Consider the following 20,744-nt stretch of genomic DNA (forward strand, 5'->3'; position numbering starts at 1 on the left):
TGATCGTAATGGTCCCTTCGGACCTTAAAGTCTATGATTCTATGATAAGACATCATGGACTTGCACATGCGAATGAGCATGTATATGCCACTCACAATGTCCCAGCGGAAATCTGGCCTTTTTCCTTTGCCCAGGGGTACAGCACCCCTGGGAGCCTGACATGGCATCTCTTCCCTCTCCAAGAACAGGCATGTGACATAGCACCCCACCTCAAACATGCCACACATACAGATTCTTCAGTTTTTAAATTTAAGATTTTAATATCAAAATAAAATTTTTAGAAAAATATTTTGGGATGGGTGCCGGGGTGCAGCCTGCTAGTGGTGTGGGCCACTGAGACAGTCCAAAGGGAGTGGAGGAGCATTTCAGCAGCAAAAGGCCCCAGTGGAGCCACATGCCCAGGAATTGCATGATCCCAGGGTCATCATGCCCAGATATCATGGTGATGGGTGCCCTAGAGATGACAGCCCCATCCTCCCCTCTCAAACTGTTACGTGATAAAGGAGCCAGTCCCGGCACATAGGTACCACAGTCAAACGTCTCTCCCCATCACCAATCATAGCATCCTCCAGGGAAAGTCTCCTGGGAATCACCCAACCTCCTGCTTGGCACAGGAGGAGGAGCAGTCACCAGCTAGCTCACAGGGCAGAGGGTGACAGGCAGCCCAGCACAGTCCCCGGGCCCATCCTGCAGGGACCCAGAGAGGATAGCACCCTGCATGGCTCCTGCTGGATTCTGGGCCCCATGGCCCCTCCCAGAGGAAGATGCACAGTAGGGGCTGCAGCACAAGAGGTTATATCTCTCCCAGGTCTTCATAGATGGGCATTAGAACATTCTCATCCACAGACAGCTCCTGCCCTGGCACCCGCAGGGGCTTCAGCACCTGGCTGTACAGCACCTCGTTGTTGTTGTTGTTGTTGTTCGAGCCGGATCTGAAACCTGGTTTGTCGGGAGCCAGGTTCACACGCCATTTGCTGGGCTCTGGGTTCCTCTCAGCACCTTTGGGAATGAACACTGATTGCGGCTTGGGGGCAGGGATGGGCTTGGGACCTTTGGGCCCGGCTTTGTGCTGGAAGGCAGGCACGGAGTAGTCGTCAGTTCTGGGATTGTAGGGATACTCATACCCCCCCTCGTCTTCGATGCCCTGCGTGCGCCAGGCCTCGCCTGTTGGCCGTGCCTCATCGTAGATAGAGGTGTTGGCAGGCACTGGGTGTGGGGCCCGCCCCTCGGGCTCATCATAGATGTGCTCCCTGCATTTCAGCCTCCTCTCGGCTTGGCTGTTCCCCGCTGGCTGGACCCGGTCGTACAGGCCTGAGTACAGAGAGCCAGGTTTTCTGAGCTTTGCCTCCTCCTGGGCAGGGCCATGACCCATGGCTCCACCTCCAGGCTTGCTGTCGATGGGGTCCGAGTAGAGCGGGTCCAGCCTCGCTCGGACGCCCTTCACTGCATCCATGGGCTCTGAGTACAAGCTGGCTGGGTCCTCAGAAGGGAGCACGGCCCTGGGTACCTTGGGCAGTGGGGAGCGTGGGGGCGTGCTGGGGTGAGCAGGCTTGGGTGGCACCGGGGGCTCTGGGAGAGTGCGAGTCTTCAGCAGGGCTATGGTGTCCCTCTCCTCCGGAGCAGCACTGAGCTTTGCTGCCAGCCCAGCTTTGGGCACCGTTGGGCCATCCCCCTCGGCAGGCAGCTCCAGGCTCAGCGAGTCAGCCAGAGTGTTGCGGATCAGCACCATGCTGGGGCAGTCCAAGTCCAGGGAGTTGCAGCTCTGTCTGTTCTCCTCTACCTGGGCTTTCTGCTCCCGAATGGAGGCCTCTACTAGCCGGAAGATCTCGTTCCCCTGCTTGGTCTCAAATGTGAAGTTCCCAGGCCCAGACTCACAGCGCCTGCCAGCTTCGAAGGAGAACATCACCTGCCGGGGAGAGGTAGAGGGTCAGTGTCCCAACCAGGCCCTAAGAGCCTTCCAGCAGCCCTGAGCCCATGGCTGCGGGCACTTGAGCCAAGGGACAGAGCAGGACAGATCTCTCAGCATCCTCTCCCTGGACTCACACTCAATTCCTGAACCTCAGCCCAGGCTCTAGGGGCAGGTGAACTCGCATTTGCTCTCGCTGGGGCTCAGCCATCACACAGAGAAGAGAGCAAGGCCCCTGCCTATAGGGCTGGCAGCCTGGGCAAGTCAGCGGGGCTGAAGCTGCAGCACAGAGCATGCTCTGTGCTTGATTCCCGTGAGTAGAAGCACCACAGGTGTTGGGTAGCAGGATCTGGGCACAGAGAGAGGGCAGCTCTGGAGGGGATTCATTAGGCACTGGAGTTGAGTCTGTTGCTGATAGGATGCAGCCACAGATAAGGAACAGATGGAGCTGGAGCTGATGTCAGTTTAGGAGACCTGGGTGCAGGAACAACTGCAGCAAGACTCCTGGCATCTTCTCCCCTCACAACGGCCTGTGGGCACAATTCCTGGCTTCCACCTACACACCAGTTCCACTCTCCACCCCCAGCTGCCAAGCCACCCCTGCCTCAAACCCATCTTCCAACTCACCCCTTCCCTGATGCCCCTAAGAGACCACAGCATGCAGGCATCATGAATCAGGCCCTATGTAAATCGCTTTCTCTCTCTTCTTCCCCACCCTCTAAATTTATGGTAGCATCCCAGGGGTTAAATTTCATGGCAGACGCATGCAATTCTTCCAGCAGCAAGGAGGGAGAAGAATGTATCCCAGTTTCCATCTCCCTGCTGAGGCCATGGTTGCTCGTGAGGGGCTTAGTGAGCTGATCCCATCCCAGAAAGGGGTGAGATGGCAGGCTGGTCCTACCCTGGGGAGGAAGTGGGGGGGGGGGCAGAAGGGTGTGTGTGTGTGTCTGTCTACATGGAGCCAGCTGCCCAGCCTAGCCGGGGGCAGGGTCTGGTTGGCTCCACACTGAGCTCTGGCCCAGGCTACTGCTACTTCCTGTCTGTCCAAAGTGCTGACAACGTACAATTAGCCAGCTCAACCTGCAGCAGCCCCCAGCACACGCAGGGGAGACACCGCAGTGCCAACTGGTGAGGAGCTGAGACCAGAGCCCTGCCCCAGCAGGGGATTGGAGTGAGAATGAGATCTATGCCTCCCGCCCCTATCCTCTCACTGGGGCAGGGCCCCCTCACACCTGCTTGTATTCCAAGCAGCAGATCCACCCTTGCCAGCAAGCACTGCAGTGTCTCCCTTGCATCTGCCAGGGGGCTCTATGAGGCAGGCCGGGGCTCATAACTGCTCTGCATTGTCAACCCTGTCCCCTGTCTTCTAACAGCCAGTGAGGAAGCAAACCCCCCAGGCAGCTAAATTAGCTCAATACCATGAATTTTCCAACAGTGCAGAGGCAGAAGTAGGAATCCCTGCTCCATCTCCCTGCTGTTGGCAAAATTCCTGAACTGGCTAATCTCACAACTTCCCTGCAGTCTGTGAAATCATGGTTCACACAGGGCCTTAGCCATGAGGTCTCCTGAGTGGACCTTGTGACACTGCACTCCATATTCTTCATAGTCAGATTATAGGATTATAGCATAATTCTGATGTATTTTATGCAAAATAGGTCATGTGAGATATTTAAAAGGTTATGATTTACTGAATATAATTATCCTATTTCTATGGATGTATCATTTTTGTATCTGAAGTTAGGAATATTGTCTATGCATCTATTACAAATGCGTTTACACATGAGAACACTCACTAGGCAAGACTGTCAATCTAGAGGGCTGGTTGGGAAAGGCCCAATCAAGTTAATGAACAATTTGGGAGAACAATAGGCCTTAGAAGGAGTTTATTTCCGGGGGGAGGGGGGAAGAGAGAGAGAGTTGTGTCTTCCTGAGGTTGCTACAAATGGCCTCTGAGCAATGGCTGCTGTGGCACTACAGGGACATGTAACCAGGTCACCTGGTGCTGGACTCCATCTTGGAATACCAGTGTATTTCCACGGACTGGCGTGGGAATCAAGCTTTGAGACAAAGGATTCCCGCCATATGCAAAAGCTATTTAAGGCAGGGGAGTGACATCATCACGATTCTTCACTGACCCCCACCTCAAAGAGACTCTTAGAACAAACGAACAAAGACTGAACTGGGGGCGGGGGGGGGGGGGGAGTGTGGACCCAGGGTAGAGGGATTTTTAGCCTGTGAAAGGAATACCTGGGATTTTTAATCTGTAAGCGAGTGCCACTGGCCCCTTAAGAATCTCTGTAGCCTGCTTGAATCATCTTTTAGGGTGAGAATTTGCTACTCATATGCAATCTCTTTAGTATATTAAGCTTTGTTTGTGCGTTTTGTTTATTTGCTAGGTAATCTGCTTTGATCTGTTTGCTATCCCTTATAATCACTTAACATCTACCTTTTGTAGTTAATAAACTTATTTTTCCTTTGTCTTCTAAAATCAGTGTGTGGGAGTCATAACCTTGGCAGAAGCCTGTTGCATATCTTTCTCCACACTGAGGAAGGGGGCGGATTTCATGAGTTGGGCTGTACAGATCTCTGTGCAGCGCAAGACGGTGTCATTTTGTGTTTACACTCCAGAGCGGGGAGTGCACTTGAGCAGCTGGGCAGTTCCTTAGCTGAAGCAGCTGCAGTACGTAGAGATGCTGTAATCAGCTCTGTGTAAAGGGAGCCCAGGCTGGTGGATCGGGGGGCTCAGTGGTATCCCAGTTCCAGGTGCCACTCCGTGGGGAACCCATCACAGACCCCCTCAATCCACCCCCCCCCCCCCGCAGCACCACTACGGTCTGGGCCAGCTCGGTGCATCCCCTAGCAAGCCAGCATGCCATGAGCGCGGCACCATTTCAGTACCACACCAAGAGCTGATCCCCTGCAGGGGGGCCTGGGCAGAGGCAGGACAGGGGGCATCTGCTGAATGAGGTTTTGCAGCTTGGAATCAGTCTATTTCCCCCTGACCACACTCATGCTATGCCATTTCAGTCCCCCAGCCTGGCCCTCTGGCTCATACCCAGAGTCTCTCAGGCTTGGAGGAGAAGCTGCTCAGGTGCTTCCGCACAGTGTCTCCACTCAGCAGACACACACAGTCTCCAGTTCACTTCTGGCTGATCTGGTGGAAACAGCAGCAGCACACTTCAGCTACAGGATACATCACAAGTTCTATAAGCAGCTTCTCTCAGGCAACCACTTCCTCCCCACCCGCTCTGGGCGAGCAGGGCCGAGGACACAGAGCCAGGAGCTGCGTGAAGCATGGGGACAGCAGCACGATGGACCCAGAAACTCCACAGTCGCCACAGCCAGGTGGGAGACGGGTGAGGGGCAGGGACAGTCACAGCATGGGCCCCTGGAGGCAGGAACACCCCCAGCACGACCAACCCTCAGCAATTGTTAACCAGGCACCTTGGCTGCTGCTGTCAGGCTGCACATGGAGTGCCGCACCAGGTCAGGCCTCAGCACTTCAGTATAACAACCCTTTAGTGCCAGACAGCTTGTGGGCTGGAGAGCAGAACATCCTTTTGCTAAGGGGATGGTATTAAGGCAGCTGGTGCCCAGGCGCTCACCCTGGATCCTGCCCCACCCACCTTGTCTCGGCCGTATCTCCTGAGCAGCCTGTAAGGCCAGGTGTAGAGAGTTTCTTGTGTCCGGGGTTCCTTGAGGATCAAGCTGTCCTGCTCGGCTTTGAGCATGTAGGCCCCATGCAGCGCACACCGCTCTGCCGCCTCCGTCCTCTGCACTGTCACCCAGAAAGCGTTCACTGCCGAGAAAGCCAGTCACTCACAGGGACGGGGCAGGGCAGAAAAGCCAGCACCCCCAGCCACCCCCAACTCCCAAGGACAGGACAGGGAAAACAGGGACACCGCCAGGACCATGGACAGCACGGGGTGAAGACAAGGAAACCAAGCCCTGCCCCACTTTCCCCTGCACCAAGGGGAGAGTGGGGAAACCAGAATATGCACCGCCCCCAAGGGGGGAGGTGGGCAACACCCGGCCCCCAGGACAAAGCAGTGGGAGGAGGGAGTGACACCCAGCCCCCAGGACAGAGATGGGGGCAGGCCAGCGACACGGGCCCGCTATGAGGAGTGCAGGTCAGGGTGAAGCACTGCAGGCAGGAGGGAGGCATCCCAGCTCCAGACGCAGCCCAGTCAGACAGGTCACAGCAACTGCCTGAAGGACGAGACTATCCCAGAGGCCAGGGCAGCTTCATGCCAGGCAGTGAGGGCTGCAAGCTTCCCCTGCAGGACCACGCTGGAAACAAACCCAGGACGCAGGGGAGCAGCCAGCGCCACCGGAGAGGAGCCAAGGGCAGGACAGGCCCTACCTTCTTCCCGCGAGTAGTAAATCGAGTTCACTGCCATCTCCAGGGCCGGCGCCCCCGCCTCAGACTCCTTGCTGCACCCAGGCCAGGCTCCATTGGTACAGTTCCCCTGCAAAGCAAGAGAGGCATCAGCACCCAGAATCACACTCCCAGCTAGTCCCCCTAGCCCCCACGGACCACCTCACAGTCATCCCCACTGCCCACCACAGGCTGCCTTGCAGCTGGTCTCCCTGCCCCCCCCATGGGCCACCTCACAGACAGTTCCCCTGCCCCCCACAGGCTGCCTCACAGCCAGCCCCACTCCCCACCCCATGGGCCACCTCACAGCTGGCGTACTCTGCCCCCTATGGGCTGCCTCACAGCCAGCCCCCTTCTACCTCCCCCCAAGAGCCACTTTATGACCGGCTCTCCCTGGCCCATCTCACAGCCAGCCGCCCTACCCCCCACAGGCTGCCTCACAGCCAGCCCCCCATCCGTACCCCATGGGCTGCCTCACAACCAGTCCCCCTGCTCCCCACCCCACGGATCACCTCACAGGTCCTCCCTTCCCTCCCACGGGCTGCCTCACAGCCCTCCCCCTGCGCCCCACCCCCCAAGAGCCACCTTATGACTGGCCCTCCCTAGCCCTCTCTGCCCCATCTCACAGCCAGCCCCCGATCCGTACACCACGGGCCGCCTCACAGGCAGCCACCCGCTCCCCTTGGGACACCTCACAACTAGTTCCCGCCACCACTCCATGGTTCACCTCACAGCCAGCCCCCCATTCATACCCCACGGGCCACCTCACAACCAGCCCCCTACCCCCTACAGACCGTTTCACAGCCAGCCCCCCGCCCCCCGCCCGCCGCCTCACAGCCAGCCCACTCTGCGCCCCCCCCGCCCCCCACCCGCCGCCTCACAGCCAGCCCACTCTGCGCCCCCCCGCCCCCCACCCACCGCCTCACAGCCAGCCCACTCTGCCCCCCACCGGCCACCTCATAGCCAGCCCCCCGCCCCCCGCAGACCGCCTCACAGCCAGCCCACTCTGCCCCCCACCGGCCACCTCACAGCCAGCCCACTCTGCGCCCCCCCGCCCCCCACCTCACAGCCAGCCCACTCTGCGCCCCCCCGCCCCCCACCCACCGCCTCACAGCCAGCCCACTCTGCCCCCCACCGGCCACCTCATAGCCAGCCCCCCGCCCCCCGCAGACCGCCTCACAGCCAGCCCACTCTGCCCCCCACCGGCCACCTCACAGCCAGCCCACTCTGCGCCCCCCCGCCCCCCACCTCACAGCCAGCCCACTCTGCGCCCCCCCGCAGACCGCCTCACAGCCAGCCCCCTGCCCCCCACCTGCCGCCTCACAGCCAGGCCCCCGCCCCCCACCTGCCGCCTCACAGCCAGCCCCCCGCCCCCCACCAACCGCCTCACAGCCAGCCCCCCGCCCCCCGCAGACCGCCTCACAGCCAGCCCACTCTGCGCCCCCCCGCCCCCCACCTCACAGCCAGCCCCCCACAGACCGCCTCACAGCCAGCCCCGCTCCCGCACATGGTTCACCTCACAGCCAGCCTCACTACTCCAGTCCCACCACACACTCAGCACCCCTGGTTTACCTCAAAGCCCCCCAGCCTGGCCCTGAGGGACTAGAGCTGTTCCATACACCCAGCCTCCCATCCCACACAAGTCAGCAGCAAAGAGGAGGAATCTGGGCCGAGGCTGATTGGAAGCAGAATGGGATGGAAGAGGCTGCTCCTCGCAGAGCGCTTGCAGAGACCCGGCCATGCAGCAGGACATGGGGGAGCTTTGGGTATCATGTGTGACCCAGATCATGAGCCAAACGAGTAACAAAGAATCTTTCCCCGGCCATGTCCCAGCGCATCCCACAGTGCTGACAGCCTGGCTCCAGCGGGGCCCTCTGCCAGCACCAGTCAGACTTCCATCGGATACAGCAGCAACACTGGTGGCACTAAAACGTGACCTCCTGGCTTTGGATACAGGCAAGATCCAACATGACTGCACCTTTCTTCGACTTCTGACACAGCCGCCCCGAGGGGGTGCCGAGCCATCTGAGTGAACCAGCTGGAAGAGATGGTGTCCACTGTACTACTGCCTGTCACCACTCTCCAGCAGAGCCCAGCACAACCCTGGGCAATGGCTTCTCTTCCCCAAGGCCAAATGCAAGTGCTGGCTCGGGAGCAACGTGTTCAGATGGTTTCCTGAGGGATTCTATTCAGGGCAAGCTGAGTTCACTCCCCGTGGCTCAGCACGAGGGACCCCAACACAAGTGCGAAATGGAAACCCCAGGAGGGCTCACAAACACCCTGACATTGCCCGGTTCCTGCCCACGCAGAGAGACATTCCCAGCACCACTGTAAATAGTCCCTGCCGCTCAGAGGGGAAGCGAGCGTTTCTAATTCAACATATGGAGAACTGAAAGTGCAGCTCACACGCTAGTGGCAGTGGGAGAGCCCCATTTTGCAGCAGAGTCTCTTGTTAGGGGTTTGCACAGGAGAAAGGCTGTGGGTGTCACCCCACAAGCACAGAGGTCCCTGCTCTGGAGAAACCCTGCGCACCATGGTGACAGGCACAGGGACTGCACTAAGGGGGACGGTTTGTTCCAGTGTTAACAGCAATGCACAGGTGACCAACTGCACAAGCCAGGCTCCGTGTGTGTGTGTGCTGAACACTACTGCTCTAGGTTGCGGCACATGGGATTGGACCGCCAAGTGTACAATATTCCTGGGGGCCAGGCTGTTGTAGTGTCTGCGGATCAATATCACTCCTAGGGCTTGATTCACGGGGCTAAAGGCCAGATGGGCCCATTGGATCATCATGTCTGACCTCCTGTGTATCACTGGCCATTACACTTCACCCAGTTACCCAGCCTTCTGCGAAGCCCAGTCACTTGTGCTTGGCCAAATCATCCTCCAGAAAGGCCTCCAGTCTGGATGTCAAAACATGCCTTGCAGTGAGAGACTTGATGAGCTTAACCTGTTCAGCTTAAATCTCTCATGGAGAGGCATTTTCTCGAGCCCTCAAATAATTTTTGTGGCTCTTCTCTGTAACCTCTCCAATTTTTCAAGCTTCTTTTTAATACATGAATGTCAGAACTGACACCGTGTTCCCACATTGGCCTCTCCAGTGCTGTCTCCCTGCTCCCCTCTTTCACATCCACAGATCCCATCAGCTGGTTGGCCACAGCAGCTCACTGGGAGCTCATGTTCTGTGCTTGTTCTCACTGACCCCTAAACCCTTTCCAGAGTCGCTGCTTCCCAGGACGCAGCCCCCCAACCCAGAAGTGACCGCAAACCCCTGTGTGAACGGAGTACCGGGACGAAGTAGCACTGCTCTGCGATAATGTGATAAGCAGGCTACTGAAATATGACTGTAGTTAAATGGGGCACTGTAAACACAGCTGGCAGTGAGGAAGGTGGCGGCTCAGGATAAACTACCTCTCACCTGATGGCTGTTAAGGGACAATACCCGACCCATTAGCTTTGAAGGTTTTACCTCCATCCCGCTCAACCTCAAAGCCGGTTTTGTCCAGAAGGGCCAAAGCTGGGAACTCAGACAAACACACAAAGGCTGCAGCAGGGTTTAAAAAGGATGTCTCCCTCTCTGGCAGGGAGGGGGGATGGGTGTTGGGGGGAACGAGAGGGAGACGGGGACCTCATGGGCTGTCTGGAGACCCTAGGCCTGTCTAGCTCAGCATTACAAAATGGGCAGGATTTAGATAAGATGCACACACGCAGATTGTTGTTTTAAAACCCCTGTGTTCTCTAATGTTCTCTTCCTAAGCAGGCTGTCTGGTCTCAGTATTCACTGCTGGTCATACATCCCCGAAGGGAGAGCCGCAGGTGCTCCCCCTAGCCAACCTACTGGGTAAGCAGAATTAATAGACCAGGCCTTGCGCTGCAGTAGCATGCATAAGAGTGGGAGACCTGCCAAATTTCACCCCAGGTGAAGTGACAGCACAAGGCCTGACATCTGAGGATGCACCCTGAGAGCCCACCCAGGGGACAGAGGAGCAGCTGCCAGTGTTCAGAGCACAGTTATGGCTGTCCAGGCAGGCAGTGGAAATGTTTGTTTTGCTGGACCTACAGGGAGGGGTCAGGACTATGGGAGTCACTTCAGCCTGGGGCCTCGGCTTCCATTTCTTCAAGGACGAGGCAGGGTGCAGCGGGGAGGCTGCTGTAAATGCCATGCTGCAGCCTTGGCTTGGCACTAGAGACTATTTCTGGCTGCAGCCATGGGCTGAAGAGATTGAATGGGGAGCAGAAGATGGAGACTGGGGGAGCTCCAGGCACTGGGGGGCTGCACGGCACAGGGTACAGAGGGGACATCCAGATGGGGAGCTTGGCCCAAACCTCCATGGAACGGGCATCTCGCTTGTGCATCCCCAACGCAGGGAGGATCGTCTATCCCAACATGATGTTCCTTGGTACACAGGGCTCCCCAGTGACCCACATCCCAAAACACTCCTGGCTCCCTCCCCAGCACAGCAAGGTCTCTGCCACTACCAGCCACTAGAGGTGGGGAGATCAGAGAGGAAACCCCTCAGAAGGTGTGATGTTATTGATATAAACTGGGACCATATAGAACATGGTTTGCAACCAAGGTCCTGTAGTGGCACCAAATCTTATGTAAAGGGGGGTCATATAAGGTGTCTAAGACCAGGTTATAAGTTGCTGGTTATGATTATGCTGTCTGTATGTATGTATCATTTTGTAGTTGAAGTTATGAGTATTGGCTCTATACTGTCTGTACTTCAACTTTGTGCTGTAATTCTGGGAGATACCCCAGACAAGTTGGTGTTAGCTCTGCCTAGCCTGCTTGATAGCCCATTAAGGACCATCAGCTACACAATTGACCCATTGAGAGGAGGCAGATACGCCTTGTAACTCAGCAGGGTGTGCAGGAACTTGCTCATGTGACTGCAGACTCCATTTTGCTGTAATTTTCCACAGTAAGAACAAAAAAGTGTTCTTACACCTGGAAGTGCCTATATAAGGCTGATGCCTCATCTCCATCTGGTCTCCAATCCTGCTTCTTACCTCTGGAGGGACTTCGTTACAAGCTGAAGCTCTACACAAGGGACTGATGACCCATCCCAGTGGGGGATGTTCCAGAGACTTGATTTGAACCTGCAGTTTACTCCATCACTGCTACAAGCCTGAACTAAGAACTTTGCCATCACTGTATGTAATTGAGTTCATTTAACCAATTCTAGCTCTCATCTCTATCTTTTTCCCTTTATGAATAAACCTTTAGATTTTAGATTCTAAAGGACTGGCAACAGCGTGATTTGTGGGTAAGATCTGATGTGTATATTGACCTGGGTCTGGGGCTTGATTCTTTGGGATCGAGAGAATCTTTTTCTTCTTTGGGGTGTTGGTTTTCATAACCATTCATCCCCAGGACGAGTGGGACTGGTGATGATACTGGGAGACTGGAGTGTCTAAGGAAATTGCTTGTGTGACTTGTGGTTAGCCAGTGGGGTGAAACCGAAGTCCTTTTTGTCTGGCTGGTTTGGTTTGCCTTAGAGGTGGAAAAACCCCAGCTTTGGGCTGCGACTGCCCTGTTTGAGCAATTGGTCCTGAATTCGCACTCTCAGTTGGGTCCCGCCAGAACCGCATTGTCACAGAAGGCCCTGGGTCTCCCCCAGCAGGCACTCCTTGGACACCACTCACAACAGGATGGCATCCGGCACCCGTGCCACCAGGTTTACGTGGCCAGAGGCAGCAAGGGTCTGGTCCTCATGGACGTGGGGCAGCAGATGTTGAGGGTCCTCTCTCCTGGGAGTGGGAGCATATAGCCCTGATGGGTGGACAATGGGTGCGTTCCCAGAAAAGAGGTTTGAGCAGCAGGACCGCCCCCCCACGCACGAATGGGAGCAGAGGGGAAGGTCCCAGCCCCCCTCGCCTGGCAGTACTCACCGAAAAGGCGATCTCACACAGCTTCTTCACCCACTCCACGCTCTGCTCCTTCTCTGCAGCAAACAGGTAGCTTCTGTCGCTGGTCTCCAGGCGGAAAACAGCCGTGCTGTCCTTGGGGCCGCTCTCCGGCACGGACGCCACGCTGACACAGTCTGCCAGGCGGATGATCTTCTTGTCCAGCCGCTTGGTGCTGAGTTTCTCAGCTGGGGCCCCTGGGTCCTTGCAATCAAAAAACTCCAGGCGGGCAACCCCGTGTTGGCTGGCTGGGTACAGCACAAACCAGTTCTTCTTCCATCTCTGCAAAGGCAGCACAGCATGGTCAGCACAATGGCCTCTGCCCCCCACACCCAGACACAAAGGTCTGTAACCCGTCTGTACAGAGTAAGGACTCCCTCACTCTTGCTGCAGGTCTGGCTGGGAGAGCAGCTCACACTCAAGTCATGAGGAGATTCCAGCCTGAAACAGAACCTGAGGTCCATGTGGAGCACAGCAGGATTCAATCCCAAGGCCCTCTGGGCTGGCAGGGACAGGGAGCCAGAGGCTGACACACACTCCTCCTGGCTGCCAGGAACTGCAGGCAGCAGCATTTCCCCAGCCCCACCAGCTGGTCCCCAAAATGCCCAGCCATGGATGTGCATGGGGAAGGTGCCAGAGGCCTCAACTCTGGGGAGGCTTCTTCAGAGAGATCAGATTAAGGCACAAGAGCTGGACAGAAGCGATAGGGGAGGGGCAGGCGGGGTGCTGGACTGGAGCAACTGGAGAGGGGCAGGTGGGGTGCTGGACTGGAGCAACTGGAGAGGGGCAGGTGGGGGAGGGGCACTGGACCAGGGCAATGGGGGAGGGGCAGGCAGGGTGCTGGACTGGGACAATGGGGGAGGGGCAGGTGGAGCACTGGACTGGGACAATGGGGGAGGGGCAGGTGGGGCGTTGGACCAGGGCAATGGGGGAGGGATGCTGGATTAGGGGGATGGGGGAGGGGCAGGCGGAGTGCTGGACCGGGGCAATGGGGGAGGGGCAGGCAGGGCGCTGGACTGGGGCGATGGGGGAGGGAGGTGGGATGCTGGACTGGGGGGAAACTGTCCTAGCAGAGTTGAGCGAAGAGGGAATCTCTCTCCACGCATGGCAAGTAGCAGTGCTTACGCCCGGGCCTGGACTGCGTGCACTGGGTTTGCCAGGTCCAAGCCAGCAGGAACTCTGGTTGGTGCACACAGGAGCTGAGTGCGGCCTGGGAGGCTCAGCAGGAACTTGGCCTGCTGGATCCAGCTCCCCCGTTGCAGATCTGCCCATCCCACAGACCCAGTCTGCTCAGTGAGAAGGGCCCCAATTCCAGCAGTGCCATGGTGTGCCCGGCCTGGGGAGCTCATCCCGTGGTGTCATGCATCCCAGCTCTTTCCTGGACACGCTCCCTACCTGGTCCAGCACAGCACAGCAGCCTCCAGGAGGTTGGCAGAGTGGCACCAGCTGCACTGGCCCTTGGTCTGGACCTTTGGGGATGGTCAGCACTTCCCCTCTCCTCAGAGGGCCACCCTGATCCTGACCCTTCCTAGCCTCTAACTGACCCATGGAGAAGGAGCTCCAGCCCCCCAACCAACCCCACACTGGGACAAGGAGGAACACACCCCAGGCAACCCTGTTCCACGGCTCTCCCTGCACAGGAGCCCCCAGTCACGCCCCCAGCCCCAGCCTGCAGATGAGGCAGGATCTCAGGGCTTCTCTGGCTCATTGTGTCACACATCCCACCCTCCCTTTCCTCCCCCCTGGCCTCCATCCCCCCCCTGCATTCCCTGCCCCCTCCTATCCCTGCTGCTGCTGACTCTGGGGACAGGAAGAGGAAGTATCTGTGTCCTCACTTGCTTCCTGCCAAACTTCCCCAAATCATCAGGCACCCAGCGTGAGAGCCAGGGGAGGGGCAGGGGAGAATGAAACCCACATAAGCCGCCAAAGCCCTCCATCAGCACCACGCATAGTCACAGCTTCAGACTAGGCTGGGGAGGGACAAGGGGGCTGGGGCAGGTGCTGCACGATCTCAGCACACAGAGATGTGTCCTGGGCTGGGGAGCCAGTTACACCACAGGCTGTGGTCTCCTGTCGCACCTCAGGTCCCAGGCCCCAGACTCCTGCTGCCTCGGACAGGCCCTGCCCCCCATGGTATCTGCCCCAGCAACTGAGACGTTTGAGCCAACAGCCTCTGCAACAGATGGGGGTGTCAGACAGGCAGAAGGTTCCTGAGGGGGGATCCCCCATTGCTACAGCCTGCACTGCTTTGCTCCTGTATCAGAGGCGTAGCCGTGTTAGTCTGGATCTGTAAAAGCAGCAAAGAATCCTGTGGCACCTTATAGACTAACAGACGTTTTGGAGCATGAGCTTTCGTGGGTGAATACCCACTTCTTTAGATGCTTTGCTCCTGTGGAGCCAGAGTTTACTGCCCTTCAAGGGCAGGGCACAAAACCAACAGGATCTACTGACCCTTGATCCTACACAGCCCAGGGCAAGAGGGGAGGGCTCTGGGTTGGTAGTTGGGGATCACTACATAAGAACGGCAATATTGGGTCAGACTAACAGTCCACCTAGCCCCATATCTTGTGTCTGACAATGGCCAGTGCCAGACGCTTCAGAAGGAGTGAACAAACCAGGGCAACTGTCGAACGATCCATCCCCTGTCATCCAGTCCCAGCTTTTGGCAGTAAGAGGCTTACCCAGAGCATGGGCTTCTGTCCCTGACCATCTGGACCAATAGCCAGTGATGGCCCATCCTCCACGAACTTCTCTAATTCTTTTTTTGAACCTAGTTACAGTTTTGGCTTTCAACATCCCCTGGCAGCTGCCAACAAGTTCCACAGGTTCACTATGTGTTGTGTGAAGAAGTACTTCCTTATGTTTTAAACATACTGCCTATTAATTTCCTGATTCACATGTTCCCTATTTACGTTCTCCACATAACTGATGCCCTCTATCATATTCCCCCCCCATCCCCAATCATCTCTTTTCCAAGCTGAACAGTCCCAGTCTTTCCTCTCTCTCCTCATACGGAAGCTGCTCCATAACCCTAATAATTTTTGTGGCCCTTCTCTCTACTTTTTCCAGTTCCAATATATCTTTTTTGAGATGGGGCAACCAGAACTACATGCAATATTTAAGGTGTGGGCATGTCATGGCTTTATATAGAGGCATTATGATAGCTAGTAGACAGAAAATCTCTTTTTCCTAATGTTCCTAACATTGTTCGCTTTTTGGACTGCTGCTGCACACTGAGAGGATGTTTTCAGAGAACTATCCACAATGACTCCAAGATCTCTTTCTTAAGTAGTAATAGCTAATTTAGACCCCCTCACTTGTTACATATCATTGAGATGTTTTCCAAGGTGCACTACTTTGCATTTATCAACACTGAATTTCATCTGCCACTGCGTTGTCCAGTCACCCAGTTTTGTGAGATCCCTCTGTAACTCGTCCCAGCCAGCTTTGGGCTTAACTATCTTGAGTAGTTTTGCCACCTTGCTATTTACCCCTTTTTCCGGATCATTTATGAATATGCTGAACAGCCCTGGTCCCAGTACAGACCCTAGGGACACCACTTATTTACCTCTCTCCATTCTGAAAACTGATCATTTATTCCTGCCCTTTGATTCCTGTCTTTTAACCAGTTACTGATCCATAAGAGGACCATCCTTCTTATCTCAGGACTCTTTATTTTGGTTAAGAGACTTTGGTGAAGGACCTTGTCAGAGGCTTTCTGAGAGTCTATATCCACTGGATCATGCTTATCAACATGCTTGTTGACTCCCTCAAGGAATTTCTAATAAATTGGTGAGACATGATTTCCCTTTACAAAAGCCACGTTGAATCTTCCCCAACATAATGTCATTATCTGTGTGTCCCATAATTCTGTTCTTCACTATAGTTTCACAATTTGCCTGGTACTGAACCTTACCAGCCTCTAATTGCCGGGATCACATCTGGGATCCTTTTTTAAAAATTTGTGTCCCATTAGCTATCATCCAGAAGCTGATTTAAGCAATAGGTTATACACCACAGTTGTTACTTCTGCAATTTCACATTTGAGTTCTTGGGTGAATACCATCTGGTCCTGGCGACTTATTACTAATTCATCAATTTTTTCCAAAACCTTCTCTAATGACACCTCAGTCTTGGACAGTTCCTCAGATTTGTCACCAAACAAGAATGGCTCAGGTGTAAGGCTCTCCCCCAAATCTTCTGCAGCAAAGATCAAAGCAAAGAATTCATTTAGCTTCTCCACAATGGCCTTGTCTCCGTTGAGTGCTCCCGTAGCACCTTGAAAAAAGAACAGGAGTACTTGTGGCACCTTAGAGACTAAAATTTATTTGAGCATAAATAAATTTGTTAGTCTCTAAGGTGACACAAGTACGCCTGTTCTTTTTGCGGCTATAGACCAACACGGCTGCTACTCTAAACCTGTAGCACCTCGATCATTCAATGGCCCCAGTGACTGGACAGGCTTCCTGCTTCTGGTGTACTTAACACTCACATCCCCCTTTTTTTTTTTAAATGTTAAACCCACCGCTAATTGCTGAGTGGTGCACAGGACGGGGGAAGGGCTGCCTTTATTCCTGACAGCCCACAATCCCAGGAGCAATATAGAGAGAGGACACAGCAAACCAGCCATTCCACCTATGGGGCGGCACAGAGACAGCGGACGCAAGGACAGGGCCTGAGCTTGCATGACTGGCAGAGTGCAGGACAATGTGATGAGCAGGGCAGAGCTACACCAGGCCTCATGCTGCCAACCACACTGGCCCAATACGAGTTCCCTTGGTGCATCCAGGAGGTCACAGCCCACAAGGATGCTGGATATTTGGTGTGAGACTGCACTCTACCCACCTCCCACAGGCACCTGCCATCTGTGCAAGCCGAGAGACTCACCAAGGCTGCTGCAGAAACCCCTGGGTCATGCTGTGAAGTTCAATGGCACAGAAAAGTATCAGCCCAAGACAGTGGCCTGCTAACATCAGGAACACGGGGACAGGAGCAACAGAGACACAAAACCAGCCCTGCCTTGCCTGGTAGGTCAGTACATCCAGTATGCACCCCAGAGCCACTCGCATGGCTGAAAAGGCGCCAACGCACCTGAGCTGGCAGCCTGGACGAGGGGTGCAGCAAGGGCAGGGTTACCGGAAACATACAGCAGAGAGGAGACGCTACCAGGCAGAACAGGTAGCCACTGTTTCTGCCATCCAGACCAGGAAGTGTGGAAGGGCAGGAGGGGTTTTCCTCCTGTCCCCAGCATGGCCTCTGCAGATCTGCAAGCCAAGCTCAGTGCTGTTGGGATCTCACACAGGCTCAGCACAGCCACAGCACCAGTACAACCTACTGAAAGCCAAACTATCACCATAGCAACCTCCACCCCATCAGAGCCACCCCAGCTCAGCCGAGCCATTAGGACACCCAGGGTGACCACTCCCCGAGCAGACAACTTGGGCTCTGGCCTAACACCTCAAGAGCCCAGTGAGGGAATAGCACTGCCCTGCATAGGGAGATGGGATGGGGACAGACATCACGGAGCGATCACAGGAAGCTCAACACATGAGCACCTGGATAGACGGTCCAGCCGGGGCCTGCAGGCTAAGCTGCATAACTGGGTGACAGGCACGGACAATATAAGAACATAAGAATGGCCCTACTGCAGGCCAACTGGAGCCACATGTGGCTTTTCAGAAGTTAACACGCGGCTCCTTGTATAGGCACCGACTCCAGGGCTGGAGCTACAGGTGCCAACTTTCCAGTGTGCTGGGGGATGCTCGCTGCTCAACCCCTGGCTCTGCCACAGGCCCTGCTCCCACTCCAGCCCTTCCCGCCCCCTCCTTTGAGCCTGCAGTGCCCTGGCTTCTCCCCCCACCCCAGCTTCCTGCACCCCCATGAAACAGAAACAGCTGATCAGGACATGTGGGAAGGGAAGGAGGGGGCAGGAGGGGCTGGGAGCAGGGGAACTGCTGATGTATTACTGTGGCTCTTTGACAATGTACATTGCTAAATTCTGGCTCCTTTGCAGGATCAAGTTGGCCACCCCTGCCCTACTGTATCAGACCCAAGGTCCATCTAGCCCAGTATCCTGTCTTCTGACAGTGGCCAGTGCCAGGTGCCCCAGAGGGAATGAACAGAACAGGGAACCATAAAGTGATCCATCCCCTGTCACCCATTAACAGCTTCTGGCAAACAGAGGCGAGGGACACCATCCCTGCCCATCCTGGCTAATAACCACTGATGGTTATCCTCCATGAACTCATCTAGTTCTTTTTTGAACCCTATTATAGTCTTGTCCTTCACAACATCCTCTGGCAATGCGTTCCACAGGTTGACTGTGCATTGTGTGAAGAAATACTTCCTTTTATTTGTTTTAAACCTGATACCTATTAATTTAATTTGGTGACCCCTAGTTCTTGTGTTATGAGAAGTAAACAACACTTCCTTATCTACTTTCTCTACACCAGTCATGATTTTATAGACCTAAATCACATCTCCCCTTAGTCGTCTCTTTTCCAAGCTGAGAAGTCCCAGTCCTACTAACCTCTCCTCACACAGAAACCATTCCATACCCCTAATCATTTTTGTTGCCCTTTTTCAAACCTTTTCCAATTCCAATATATCTTTCTTGAGATGGCATGACCACATCTGCACGCACTATTCAAGATGTCGGTGTACCATGGATTTGTATAGAGGCAACATGATATTTTCTGTCTTATTATCTATCCCTTCCTTAATTACTCCCAGCATTCTGTTCTTTTTTTTGATGCCTCTGCACATTGAGCGGATGTTTTCAGAGAACTATCCACAATAACTCCAAGATCTCTTTCTTGAGTGGTAACAGCTAATTTAGACCCCGCCATTTTATATGTACAGTTGGGATTTGTTTTCCAATGTGCATTACTTTGCATTTATCAATATTGAATTTCATCTGCCATTTTGTTGCCCAGTCACCCAGTTTTGAGAGATCCTTTTGTAGCTCTTCACATTCTGCTGGGTCTTAACTATCTTTAATAATTTTGTATCATCTGCAAACTTTGCCACCTCACCGTTTACCCCTTTCTCCAGATCATTTATGAATATGTTGAATAGGACTGGGCCCAGAACAGACCCCAGGGACACCACTATTTACCTCTCTCCATTCTGAAAACTGACCATTTATTCCTACCCTTTGTTTCCTGTCTTTTAACCAGTTACCAACCCATGAGAGGACCTTCCCTCTTACCCTGTAGCCCCTGTCAAAGGCTTTCTGCAAATCTAAGTACACTGTATCCGGGATCCCCTTGGGCCACATGCCCGCTAAACAAGGACTTGTTACACTTTCTCCAGGCAGAGGGGAAGGCTCTGGGGAGCAGAAGGGCCAGCAGCCCCAGGAAGGTGTGGGGCTGCTGAGGCAGGTGTCTGGGCCTAGGGGGAGAGTGGGGGTCACACGGGCAGGTGTCTAGGGCCCAGCAGGTACCAAGGGTGACCCTGAGGTGGGGGCAGGGAGTCACATCCTTTTCCCTCCTTCCTGGGGAGCCCTCGAGCTCCATGCCCAGGTCTCCCTACAGACGCCGGCCGGCTGGATCCCAGCCCGGCTCAGCCCCGCCAAGGAACGGGACCCCCCCCGGCCCCGCCCGGAGCGACCCCCCCGCGCGGCGCCCCGAGCCCCCCGACCTTGGCCCCGAACTTGTGGCCCTGCTGCACGTAGAGCCGCCCCTCCTTGGCCGCGGGGTCCATCGGGCGGCCCGGGCCCCGCACGCTCCGGCCGCGGCTTCCGGCTGCTCTGCTGGGTGGGGCGGGGCCGCGGGGCCTGTGCCCGGCGGGGCGGAGTGACCCGGGCTCTGACGGGGGCGGGGCTCTGTGGAAGGGGCGTGGCCTGCCCGTGGGCGGGGCTCTGTGGAAGGGGCGTGGCCTGCCCCAGGAGGAGGGTGGTGGGGGGTGAAGGGGAAGGGCCTGCCCCAAGAGGGGGGATGGGGGTGACCTTGGGGAGTGAAGGGGCAGGGCCTGCCCAGGAGTGGGGGATGGGGAGTGACCCAGGGTGTAACTGGGGTGGGACGGGACCCCCAGCGGGAGATGCTGCTATTGGCAGACCCTACAGCCAGGGCAGAGAAAGCCCCGTGGGACGCTCTGCTCGCTGTCCCAGGTTAGCACTTCGTGTCTGAGCAAAGCCCCCAGCGGCCCGCAGGGGGGCTGGGCTCAGAACTAGACTGCGGGAAGGGGAGTTACTGGTAGATGTTATTAAACTTACATTTTAAAAAGTTGGTTTTCCCCGGGAAGCAGTTCCAGATATGTGTATGGGGGGGGGAGCTTTGGGTGTTGGGGGGAGCTTTGGGGATGTTCCTGCTCCCAGCGTGTGCTGAGGCCTTTTCGAAAAGAAACTACAGGCCGGTTTGCTTGTCTTCAAATCTGGGTAAAATCATGGAACAGCAGATAGGTAGGGTGACCACATGTCCAGATTTGGCCGAGACTGTCCCTTTTTTAAGCCCTGTCCCAACTTTTTTCGCAAAAGTTGGTGTTTGTCCCATTTGCTCCAGCCGACATGACCAATTGACAAGAGCAAACAGACAGAATGACCACTTTTGC

General features: G+C 55.6%; 1 protein-coding gene across 2 annotated transcripts; it reads right to left on the reverse strand.

Moving 5' to 3' along the window:
- Positions 1-261: 261 nt before the first annotated feature.
- DOK1 (docking protein 1) lies at positions 262-19,944 on the reverse strand. 2 transcript variants are annotated; one of them, XM_030547099.1, is made up of 5 exons: positions 13,590-13,879; positions 12,180-12,476; positions 6,270-6,375; positions 5,533-5,705; positions 262-1,906 (listed from the first exon to the last, which is right to left on the reverse strand). In XM_030547099.1, exons 1-5 carry the CDS (start codon positions 13,740-13,742, stop codon positions 794-796), a joined length of 1,842 nt encoding a protein of 613 aa, XP_030402959.1. In that variant the 5' UTR covers positions 13,743-13,879; the 3' UTR covers positions 262-793. The 2 variants fall into 2 exon arrangements, with proteins under 2 accessions (XP_030402959.1, XP_030402960.1); XM_030547100.1 differs by lacking the exon at positions 13,590-13,879 and adding an exon at positions 19,836-19,944 and having other exon boundaries at positions 265-1,906.
- Positions 19,945-20,744: the final 800 nt, after the last annotated feature.

This window comes from Gopherus evgoodei, unplaced genomic scaffold (assembly GCF_007399415.2).
Source record: "Gopherus evgoodei ecotype Sinaloan lineage unplaced genomic scaffold, rGopEvg1_v1.p scaffold_52_arrow_ctg1, whole genome shotgun sequence".
Taxonomy (NCBI): Eukaryota; Metazoa; Chordata; order Testudines; family Testudinidae; genus Gopherus; species Gopherus evgoodei.